At 39.6% G+C, this 12,723-nt stretch overlaps 1 protein-coding gene across 1 annotated transcript in view; it reads right to left on the minus strand.

Moving 5' to 3' along the window:
• Window positions 1–1,456: 1,456 nt before the first annotated feature.
• Window positions 1,457–12,723, minus strand: part of METTL4 (methyltransferase 4, N6-adenosine) — a 106,457-nt gene continuing 95,190 nt past the window's right edge. Inside the window, exon 10 of the mRNA XM_043444024.1 lies at window positions 1,457–1,518. Coding sequence (XP_043299959.1) covers window positions 1,472–1,518 — 47 coding nt within the window. The 3' untranslated portion in view covers window positions 1,457–1,471. The remainder of the gene's footprint in view (window positions 1,519–12,723) is intronic.

Below are 12,723 nucleotides of genomic sequence, written 5' to 3' on the forward strand. Positions count from 1 at the left end.
GAGCATCAGCTGGTTCAGCAGGGACCATCGTCTTCCTGGATGGCCCCAGACGTGCTGGGTGTCTCTGCGCTGTGCTGCCCTAGGGCTGGGGCTACTTCCTGTCAGTATGATCAGCCTTGGTACATGAAAATATTCATCATTCTTCTGCACCTGTTGATTTATACTGTTTCATACTAATATGCTTTGCAAAATGCTTGCAGCGTGCTTTACTCATTGTCTCTTGGAATAGCTTTTATTTGCCTACTGACTTAGGCAGCTCTAACATGAACTTCACATGCTGAAGTCTCTAACAGGTGTAGAACTCTAGGGTGCTGGGGCCAAGAAGAAGGTTTAATCTGTTCCCTTGCCAAAAAGAGTCTCTATGGTGTCGGGGCTCCAGCTACAAACAAACCTACAATGTATATGCCCTTGATACTTTCTACCTTAATCATTGTGTCTCCAAGAGTAAAACTCAGAAACGGTATTGCATATACTGTACTTGCTACATTCAGCATTCTCAACTTTCTCCCCAGTGTGACATATTTAACCTTGTTATCAAAAAATTACTGTATTTTAAAAATATAACTGAGGAATCCAGCTTTTAGAAACCACTGTCGTGCTTTTCTGGGAAAAGAGACATAGTTCAACACTGTAGTTTTTATATATTTTATCATGGAACTCTGTGCAGTCTGCCTCAGTTTCTAGGCCCCATCTTACCAGAAGCCAAATCTACCCAGGATGGGCTTAATTCAAATTGGTTTCAGTAATATAGCTGATCTTGTACTCAGTTGTCTTCCAAATACTGATCCTGGATCTAAGTCTTTGTAGTTTGTAGTTTTTTATGCTTTCTGTACTGTGATAAACTTCCTAGTTCTCCAAACTTTGATTTGGAATTATTCTGCCCCCCGAATAGTTACAGCTGCCACTGCTCACTTCTGCTCTCAACTGAGGGATAGTCACTCAGTCATCTCAGACTCTTTACAACCCCATGGACTGTAGCCCACCAGGCTCCCTCGTCCATAGGATTCTCCAGGCAAGAATACTGGAGAGAGTTGCCATTTCCTTCTCCAGGGGATCTTCCCCACCCAGGGATCAAACCCACATCTCCTGCATCACAAGCAGATTCTTTACCGTCTGAGCAACCAGGGAAGCTCATGAGGGATATATTGGGTTGCTTAATAATTAAGCACATTTTCCTCCACATATTCACCTTTTTGACCAGAAATTCAGGGGAGAGAATTCTATTGCTGCTCTGGTAAAATGCCTAGATAGGGCGATGAGTGTCACATAATTTGAGAGGAGAGAAGGGAAGGAGTACTTATCCTATAAAGCCCAGAGTCAAGAGGATATGTTCTTTCAACTCCACAGGATACTGAAAATCTTCATGTCTCCAACAAAATGCTATAGTGTTCCTGGAACTCCGTGAGTTGCAGAAACATTTATATATGTGTTTCTAAACAACTTACCACTCCAGGCTTGGAGACACTGGCAACTATGCTACCAGTTCTGACTTCAGCTTCTTATGCTGGCACTCTATTCCTAAAAAAAAAGAAAAACCTTCTTGTTACGGAGCTCTGGCCTTGACTTGTGGCAAACTGTCTCTGTGATGATGCTAATTAATTACCTTTCAGCTTCTGTATATGACTACATTAATAAAACCTCACCCACATTCTGCATGGTGATGTTGTGATGGCAACTGATACATGTAGAAATGCTTGGGAAAAAATATAACTTGATATTATAGCATCAGCATTAGAGCAAGTAGTACAAACTATGTTGCCAGCCTAGTGAGGAAATGTGTTAAGGCAATGTGACAGCTGAGGACCAACACTGGGGAATTACCTCTTCCTCTACCCACTGCCTGGCTTTGGTCCTCCCTCAAAGACAGGGATGATTAATGAAAGGCATCATTTTGAAAGGAGAGATGCAGAAATGCATGCTTTCTGGCTATCACAGAAAGTTCTAAGTTGGTCTGAAATGGAGCATAGATCTTTGCTGTTACAGCATCTCCTTAGTTAGATCAGAGTCATATAACCCCAGAGATGGAAGAGATTCAGGTAACCATCTATCTCATTTAGCTGCCTCATTTTTCAGATGAGGACACCAAGGCCTATGACCCAAACCTACATGGCCACGTCACAGCACAGTGCCTGGACCCTGTCCTTCCTCCTCTATACCTCATTGCCTACTGCTTCCATGGTTCAGCATCATTTTGAAATAGGTAGCAGAAAGGGCAATTGATTCATTTATTCATTCATTCAACAAAAATTTACTGAGTCCTTATTTTGGACCAGGAATACTGAAGAAACTGGAATTGTAACAATAAATGAAACAGTCAAGAATCATTGTCTTTGTCTCTTCAATAAGTGGTGCTGGGAAAACTGAATAGCTACATATAAAAGAATGAAATTAGAACATTTTATAACACCATAAACAAAAATAAACTCAAGATATACATCTTTGGGTAATTCATGTTGATGTATGACAGAAACCACACCAATATTATAAAACAATTATCAATCAATTAAAAATAAATATTTTTAAAAATAAATACATAAGCCCAAGATAGACTAAAGACCTAAATGGATATATGACAAAAACCAACACAATATTGTAAAGCAATTATCTTCCAATTAAAAATAAATAAATAATTTTTTTAAAAAGACCTAAATTTAAAACAAGATACTATAAAACTATTAGAGGAAAACATAGGCAGAAAACTCTTTGACATAAATCACAACAATATATTTTTGGATCCACCTCCTACAGTAATGAAAAAAATAAAAATAAACAAATGGGGCCTAATTAAACTTAAAAGCTTTTGCCCAGCAAAGGAAACCATAAACAAAGCAGAAAGACAACATACAGACTGGGAGAAAATATTCACAAATGATGCAACCAACAAGGGATTAATCTCCAAAATATTCAAACACCTCACGTAGCTCACTATCAAAATAAACAAACAACCCATCAAAAAATGGGTGAAAGATCTAAACAGACATTTCTCCAATACAGATGGTCAAAAAGCACATGAAAAGATGATCAACATCTCTAATTATTTGAAAAATGCAAATCAAAACTACAACGAGGTATCACCTCACAGGAATCACAATTGCCACCATCAAGAATTCTGCAAACAATAAATGCTGGAGAAGGGGTAGAAAAAAGGAACCCTCCTATACTGTTGGTGGGAATGTAAATTTGTACAGCCACTGTGGAGAACAGTATGGAAGTTCCTTAAAAAGCTAAAAATAGAGTTACCATATAATCCAGCAATCCCACTCTGGGGCACTCTGTGCCCCAGCTGGATAAAACCACAATTCAAAAAGATAGATGCATTACCATGTTCACTGAAGCACTGTTACAACATCCAAGACATGGAAGCAACACAAATGTCCATCAGCAGAAAAATGGATAAAGATGTGGTACATACATGCAATGGAATATTACTCAGCCATAAAAAAGAATGAAATAATGCCATTTGCTGCAACATGGATGGACCTACAGATTATCATACTAACTGAAGTAAGTCAGAGAAAGATAAATATCATATGATGTCACTTACATGTGGAATCTTTAAAAAATGATACAAATGAACTTATTTACAAAACAGAAATAGACTCACAAACATAGAAATCAAATGTATGGTTACCAAAGAGGAAAGGTGGGGGAGAGGGATAAATTAGGAGTTTGGGATTAGCATATACATATACAAAATAATCAATCAGACCTTATAACATAGGGAACTCTACTCAAAGCCACTGTTTCCGTGGAGTTTACCTTCTATAGTAAGAGATAGAAAAACAAGTTCTTGGAGAAAATAAATAAATAAAGGAAGGCATGGGGGAGGAAATAAAATTTGTACATGAGGTAGCCAGGGAAGGTGACTTTTAAGTAAAACCTGAAGGAATTGAGAAAAGTAGCCAAGCAAATACATCCCAGACAAGCACTTCAGACAGAGGCAAGAGCAAAGGTTTTGAGTTAGTGGCTCCTGGTGCGTGCAAGGAACAGCAAGGAGGCTGGTGTGGCCGGCGTGAGTGAACGAGAGAGTCAGTGAGGTCCAAGAGGTTCAGCAGGGGACAAGTGGATGGAGGATGCCGTAGGTCATGGTAAGGACAGCAGTGCACTTAGACAGAGAGCCATGGTGGACCACTATGACCATGTGTTCATTTGTACAAAATTACAGAGAGGATATGGTTAAGAAGAGAACAAGAATAGCGGCAGGAAGGATTATCATAATAATCCAGAGAGATGAGAGTGGTTTGGGCCAGAATGGCAGCACTGGGGGTGGTGGAGTGGACAGAGTTTGCTGATGACCAGATGTGCAGTGCGAGAAAAAGAGAGGTACCAAGCATGATGCCGGGGTTTTCACACTGACAACTGGAACAAGAGTTGCCGTGAGCAGAGACAAGGAAGAAAAATACAAGAGACACTGGTTTGGAAAAGATGTACTGGGTATCAGGGGTTCCGTTCCTGACATAAATCTGCAGAGCTTATTTGATGTCTGTATGGAGGTGTCAGCTGGGTGGTTGGGTATTTCAGTTTAGAGTCCAGAGGACACAGCCTAGCTGAAGATACAAATTTAGGAGTAAAGCAAGTAGAAGATATTGAAAGTCATGAGACTGGATCAGATCACCCACGGAGAGTGAGGACAGAAGGAGGAGGGCCTCAATTACCGAGCCCCAGGGTTCTCCCACATGTAAACACTGAGCTGATGTGCTAGAAGAGAATATCAGGGCGCTAGAAACCCAGCAAAATAATTATGATGAATTTTCTCTGAATCCCTATGTCCACTCCACACATCCTTCCATGCTTAAATTCTTGTTCCCTTTTATTAGCTTACTATTGTATTATCCAACTTGATTGTTTATCTTACTCATCAGTCTTTATTTCAAAGGACTTATGATATTTTCCAAAACCCACATACTGTCCTACTCTCTGGAAGAAAATATTTGCTGCCATCAATTACCCTCAAAAAAATATGCCACAACAGCCTGGATAGGAGGGGAATTGGGGAGAGAATAGATACATGTATATGTATGCATGAGTCCCTGTGCTGTTCACAGCATTGTTAATCAATTATACTTCAATATAAAATAAAAAGGTAAAGTAAAAAAAAGAAAATGCCAACATGCCACAAGACATCACTAAAAATGTATAGTGTTCTCAGATGACCATATGAAGGGGGAAACAGTCATTTTTGTACATAACTTCATGTGTGTATGTGAACACAGCTAATATTTATTAAGTGCTTACTAGTGCTGGTCATTCTAAGTAGATATGTATATACATTATCACAATATCTCATAATAATCACATGAAGTAAACACTATTATTATTCACTTTTAGAGATAAGGAAAGTGAGGCTTTCAGATGTTAACTAACTTGCCAAACTTATTAGCTAGGCTGGTTAAGAAGAACTGAGCCTGGACAGTCTGACTCCAGAACCCCTACTCTTTAAACTTTTGTCCAGAGTTTGCAAACTGGCCACCAATCTAGGCAATGGATTTAAACTCATATAGCTGTTTGGCTTTGGGCTGCAAGGTGTTTTCAAAAAAGAAATGTACTTTGAATGTATTTAGGAGGTACGTATGTTCATTACACCACAGTCTGCACTAGTCCTTACAGGCTTCATCCTTCCCTCCTTGGCATGTAATTTGCCTGCATACCGAGTACATTTGAGTTGTTGACACTGGCTGTGCTATACATTTTTCTATGATCTTTAACAGGCTTCTGAAACACATATTTTATTTCTTGCACACACACACACCACCATTCGGCCATCAGGAAAAATTAAACAAAACAAGGCTGTCCTTTCTTTCCATCCTTAATACTTTTCCCAGTGGTGGTCATTCATAATGTCTGAGATTATCACCTAGATTTACCTCTCCAAACCTAGCTTCAATTTAACTTCCACAATGTAGGGGAAGCTTGATTTTTGCCTGGAAGCACAGAGCTGTACCCTGAGCATGTCCTATGACAGAAGGACTCAACCTCCAAGAGGGGCTTCATCTCATCATTTGTTTGATGTTGTCATAAGTCATCTCTGAGCAGTAGCCTACGACACATACGTGTGTTGTAAGTGTGAGTAGATTCAAGTTATTTTTGTTTGGAAATGGCCAAACCACTGTTCATAAGCATTGCCTTCTGAACTCTTGCTTAACTGCATGCCAATTAGACATTCAGGACTTAAGAATATTTTCTTAAATTACCTACATCAGGAAGCTAACATGTTTCTTCAACTGCTTCTGCTTCTTGAGTATCAGGAAGGGCACTATGATTCTGGCTCTATTTTGGATTTAGAGGGGAGAAATCTGAGTTCTATGTGTAGCCATTTTTTTTTTTTTTTTTTTTTTTTGCTTTCTTTACAGAAAGTAAGAAGACATTTTAATGAAAGCCAGATTGAAATTCCTTTTGCTATAAAAGGAAATGATGGTTGGAAAAAAAAAAAAAAGGAAATGATGGAAGATATTTTTTATTTGTGGACCTAAACTCTTGGGTATATTATCTTAGCAAATATTAAAACCTGTTTTTCAGAAGCTGCTCTTTGCATTTCGAGTTCCAGCAGAGCAAAACAAAGCCGGGTGCTGAGCACCAAATTGGGCATATGCCTTACCCACCTAATGGGCTGATTTCTGCACCTGGGGCACGGAAAGAGCACAGTTATTAACCGCTATGAGTTTTTCTCTTTTTGCCAGAGGAAGGGTTGGATTTCTTTTCCCTTTATATATTAGTATACAAGACATGATTTTAACCTTTGACGTAAAGCATCACCTACTACATGTTTAATAATTCAATTCACTAATTAGAACAGCAGAATTCATTCTCATTTAGAGTTGATTAAATACTTTAAATATATAAAAAATAACTAACACACTCTGCCAAGTTTGCACACGCAATTCATAAAGTGATTCTAATAATAAATAGCTATAACAATTGTCCCCATTTCATACACGCAGCAACTCAGAGAACCAAATGACCCTCCCAAGATCACATGGCTCCAAGTGATAACTATGCAGGGACTCCAAGCCATGTCTTATCATTCCAAAGCTCATGTTTCTTCCATGAGTTGGCTGTCCTTGTTGTTTGGCTGCCCTGATGCTGGTGACAGACTCATTAGACCAGTGACCCACTCTCTCACCATTCTGAGTCAATAATTTGCATTAGAAATGGATGAGGAGAGCAAAAAATTATTTGCTTGCCATCATCTGACAACTTTCCCTGAGTCAGTAGAAAAACATAAAAAGCTCCCACAGTTTGTTCCTAAATCACAAGGACAGTTTTCCCTGTGGGGCGTCAGCTCTGCAGGGTGTTGCACACAGAGAGGTTTTGTGATCACATTTCCATTCCTTCCAGGTTCATCAGTGTGCTAATGGGCACCATGATGCTCCTGGAAAAGGGTCTAATACAACATGTTTTCCAGGTATATTTCACCACAGAACCCACTTTATCGAGTAACCAGACAGATGAGTGTCCCTTGGATTCTCATGGGGAGCTACCGTTCTTACGAATCCTGCAACTAACAAAATTTTGGAAAGCGCATTCTCGGGAGCATCTCTCATAGCTTGAAAATACACTGTGTAGGACAGTTGGAAGTAAACTTAGAGAATTCATTCTCTTCCAAAATTTGGTATAGAATGAAAATATAAATAGATTCAGAAGCAGCTCAGAACAAATTTGTGAAGGGCACATTTATCATGGCTTACCGAGGGAGACTAGCAATGATGCAACCTAATGTCCAAGCAAATGTCACTTAGCCAGCTTCTACCCCACCACTCCGTGCCCCTCTCTGGGGTAGGGTTCCAGACTGTGTGTCCCAGGCCTGACCCAGGAAGACAGCTCCTGGGTTCTTAACTCAAATTTACTTCATGGTGGCACTGAGAACTGTATGCGTTCTTGTTAGCCATGATGAGAGGAGCCCAAGGCTTAAAAGTAATTATATTTAAATTTAGACTCATCTACATTTAGAATGCCTCACCACATCCCAGTATATTCTTTGGAACTAATACTTATTATTTCTTATTCACTTTCCTTCAGAATTGAATAAAATAAGAAAGTAATACTTTATAAGAAATATTATATAAAACTCCCTTCTTTACCTAAAATGAATTCCAGAGATAATATATAACTTACTTACATACACATAATCTTTTTTTTAAAAAAATCAATAAACCATTCTAACAGTATCATAAAGGAGAAATAATTTTTAATGGAACAATATGAATTTTCACATATGAATGCTCCAGCATTGTGGCGTTTCAGGATATGGAGAAATCCTGACTCACACCCACTAAATAATAGTAGCCCCACTTTCATTGTGATCACTGAAAACACCTCTTTCTCCTTTTGAAAATGTCTCTACACATCCGTGTCTTCCCACTTAGAAGTAGTGTATTAAATAAATTCAAGTACGAATCAATATGTTCCAATTACTGCCTTAACAGATCACTCTAGCTATTGAGTGGAGAATGAACCAAGGAGGGAGAAGAGTGCAAACAGTAAGACTGGCCAGGAGACAGTGTGATAATCTGTGTAATAAATGCTACATTCGTGCAACTGACAACCACACCTACAGTTAGTCTGTTCTGTGGCCAGAAGCCTATTGGATATCTCTATCCTAATATACTGGTGATATGTGAAATATTTCAATCCTCAAATTAAATTTTAGAATCCCCCCCATTCTCCTACAACAACATAGCATCTCTAATTTTAGCACCACATCCATCCTGCATATCTTTTCTGCAGCATCTCTTGAATTTTTGCTTTGCTCTACATCCAGTCTGGGATGACAATCTTTGAGCCATCCTAGGAACTTAAATTTTCACTGAAATCACCCAGAAATTGCAGTGTAAAGGTTCCTTTCCTTTCAGACCAGAAATTAACATTGGGAGAAATAGAGCTTTTGCTGTATTCCAGATAGGTTACTCTCTCTAAAACCAGAAGCATAACTTTTTTTATCCTGCTATTAAAAGTACATTCCAGTAAATGGGTATCAGTAAAACATGCAGTTATAAAAAGAACATTTTGGTCAAACCCTCGAATGTTAATCACACAGAGAATTCCAGAGACAGGCTCCTCATACAATAAACACACTAGCATTTGGGTTTAGAAAGTATAACAAAGGGGCTTGCCACTGGCGCTAGTGGTAAAGAACCTGTCTGCCAATGCAGGAGACACCAGAGATGCGGGTTCGATCCCTGAGTCGGAAAGATCTCTGGAGGAAGACATAGCAACCCACTCCGGTATTCTTGCCTGGAGAATTCCACGAACAGAGGAGCCTGTCAGACTACAGTCCACAGAGTCACAAAGAGTCAGACACGACTGAAGCGACTTAGTGTGGATACAGTATAACAAAACTTTATGTGGTTTATTGTTTTCCTTGGCTCTTTAAGAACACACCACATTTAGAGAGAAGGGACAAAGGGGAAAGACATTATCAGAGATGTCCCAGATCCCTTTCTGGAAGTGAGAGACAGTAAAAAACCATCTTGTATAAAATGCCTTCTTGTATAAAAAGAGTATCCGGTCGCGTAATTCCCGAGTCAGTGCAGAGGGTGGATTTGAATTCACAGCATTTTCAGCTGTCAGAACACAAAAAACAAGCAGAGTTAGTCCTGTTCCCCTCATGTTCAGTGACTCACTTGTCTGAACCTCTCCTTCAGGCGTCTGGGATCCACTGACCAGTCTCATCCTTTCTTCCAGCTCCCACTGTGGTCCTGGACGTGACTTCCCAGAGAAAACAGTCCCTTGAAAGAACCCACGGAGAGGCAGGATTCTGGGCCCCAGTCCATCTCAGAAGGACGGCAGCGGAGGGAGGATCGCTTTATCAGGCACTTTTCTGCAATGCAGTGGGAGGTCTGAGCTCTACAGAGTCAGGGCAGTAAAGTCCTGCTTGAAAACTCCCTGATTTTCCAGAATAGTGTGGCCAGTCCCCCCCAAAACAGACGCTCTCAGGGCAGAACTCACTTACACAGCCTGTCCAGCTCAACCTCTTCCCCACAGGGAACCTTCTCTTTCTATAAATTTCTTCAGCAAGTGATCGCAAAGTGCAAATGTTGGCCCTTGTTAAACCTACCTTGCATTAATGCCTAACTGAGCAATATCTTGTCAGAGAAACTGTGAACTCCTATCTCCACATCAGCAAATAATGTCCTATATATCCTTTTCAAGTCCAACACATGCATGTATTAAATCAATATCAAACGAATGAATCAAGGTATTTGGGAGAGGGTGACTTTTAACTAGCATAGAACTGTTCTCAACATCTCTGTGCAGTTTAGTGAATGTCTTTAGATGTTCATCTCTGATCATGAAACCATTTTAAATGTTTTTAATTCATTCATTCAGCATGCAGTGCCTGCCCTTCAGGGGGAAGGATGCCATGGAAGATACAGGCAGAGTTCAGGTCATGGAGACCCTCGTAACTTATTAGAAGTCAGAAAGTCACTGAGGAATTTTGAAAAGTCAAAGTGTTAGTCACTCAGTCATGTCCAATCCTTTGTGACCTCGTCGACTATAGCTGGCTATAGGACCCTCCATCCATGGAATTCTCCAGCAAGAATACTGGAGTGGGGTGATAGTCATTCCCTTCTCGAGGGGATCTTCCCAACCCAGAGGTCAAACCCAAGTCTCCTGTATTGCAGGCAGACTCTTTACCATTTTAGCCACCAGGGAAGCCCCTTTATAAGGAATTTTATGCACTGCATAAAATGGTCAGTTTTGCTTCATCCTCTGCTGACCATGTGAAAATGGCTTTGAAGGGCAGAACTGGAAGCAGGTATGGTGGAGGACATCAGGAGAGAAATGATGAGGACTTCAACTACAATAGTCACAAGGATGTACAAATGGGAAGAGGTGTAAGATACAAAATAAATACAATTTGATGAGCTTTAGAGGTCAAAATTCAAGAATGACAGTCAAATCTCTATCTTGGGTGACTAGGTGGAAATGGCTTAGGAAAATATAATTAGCTTCACTTCCAAAAATAACTCTAGATTTTTCTCATTCTTCTTTCATAACACACATCACCCTGGAAATGCCATGTATGTCTTCACTGTGTGCTCACGCTCAGTCACTAAGCCATGTCCGACTCTCTGAAACCCCATGGATGGTAGCCTGACAGGCTCCTCTATGCATAGAACTTCCCAGGCAAGAATGCTGGAACAGGTTGCCATTTCCTTCTCCAGGGGATATTCCCAACCCAGGGATCAAACCCGCATCTTCTCTTTGGCAGGTGGATCCTTTACAACTGAGCCACCTGGGAAGCCCATAAGTCTTTATTATTAATACCAGGCTACACTCTGCAAGAGGTCCTGAACCACACTGTCACTGACAGTGGTAACACTGTCGCTATCACCAGGTACAAGTTCCAAGACATTCTAGACATTTACTAAACACTCCTTGAATTAACATCAGCATATTGATTTGAGGTGACTCCTATATATCTAGGAAAAAGAATGTTTGGGAAAAAAGCCACTTTTACCTCTGAGCCTACCCACATCAACTTCAAGAGAAAGAAATGCATTCTGTTTTGAGTATCATTCCCTCCAAAAATAAAATTTCCACAGTCTCTCTAATTTAACACTTCCATGGTTAATCAGAACTCACTGTCAAAAACATCTTCCTAGAATATGGTACAAAATCAACATGTTTCCATTTATACCAAAATTCATTTCGTGAGATAAACAGGTTATCTTTTTTAAAGCTGTCTCATCGCAGGAATCAACAAAGATTGAAAGGAGACATACCAAAGAAACGCAAGTAAAAGCTAGTACTCAAGTACCAAGTTTTTGGCTACACACACACAATTTTATTTTCCTTAAGAATAAACTCAACACAACACAACAGACACAACACAACAGACAACACTGAAATACAAAGGATCATAAGAGACTACTACCAGCAGCTCTACGGCAATAAAATGGACAACTTGGATGAAATGGACAAATTCTTAGAAAAGTATAACCTTCCAAAACTGAACCAGGAAGAAATAGAAGATCTTAACAGACCCATCACAAGCACGGAAATCAAAACTGTAATCAGAAATCTTCCAGCAAACAAAAGCCCAGGACCAGATGGCTTCACAGCTGAATTCTACCAAAAATTTAGAGAAGAACTAACACCTATCTTACTCAAACTCTTCCAGAAAATTGCAGATGAAGGTAAGCTTCCAAACTCATTCTATGAGGCCACCATCACCCTTATTCCAAAACCAGACAAAGATGCCACAAAAAAAGAAAACTACAGACCAATATCACTGATGAACATAGATGCAAAAATCCTAAACAAAATTCTAGCAAACAGAATCCCAACAACATATTAAAAGTCATTACACCATGACCAAGTGGGCTTTATCCCAGGATGCAAGGATTCTTTAATATCCACAAATCAATCAATGTAATACACCACATTAACAAATTGAAAGATAAAAACCATATGATTATCTCAATAGATGCAGAGAAAGCCTTTGACAAAATTCAACACTCATTTATGATTAAAACTCTCCAAAAAGCAGGATAGAAGGAACATACCTCAACATAATAAAAGCTATATATGACAAACCCACAGCAAGCATCACCCTCAATGGTGAAAAATTGAAAGCATTTCCCCTGAATTCAGGAACAAGACAAGGGTGCCCACTCTCACCACTACTATTCAACATAGTGTTGGAAGTTTTGGCCACAGCAATCAGAGCAGAAAAAGAAGTAAAAGGAATCAGATAGGAAAAGAAGAAGTGAAACTCTC

This window comes from Cervus canadensis, chromosome 23, assembly GCF_019320065.1.
Source record: "Cervus canadensis isolate Bull #8, Minnesota chromosome 23, ASM1932006v1, whole genome shotgun sequence".
NCBI lineage: Eukaryota > Metazoa > Chordata > Mammalia > Artiodactyla > Cervidae > Cervus > Cervus canadensis.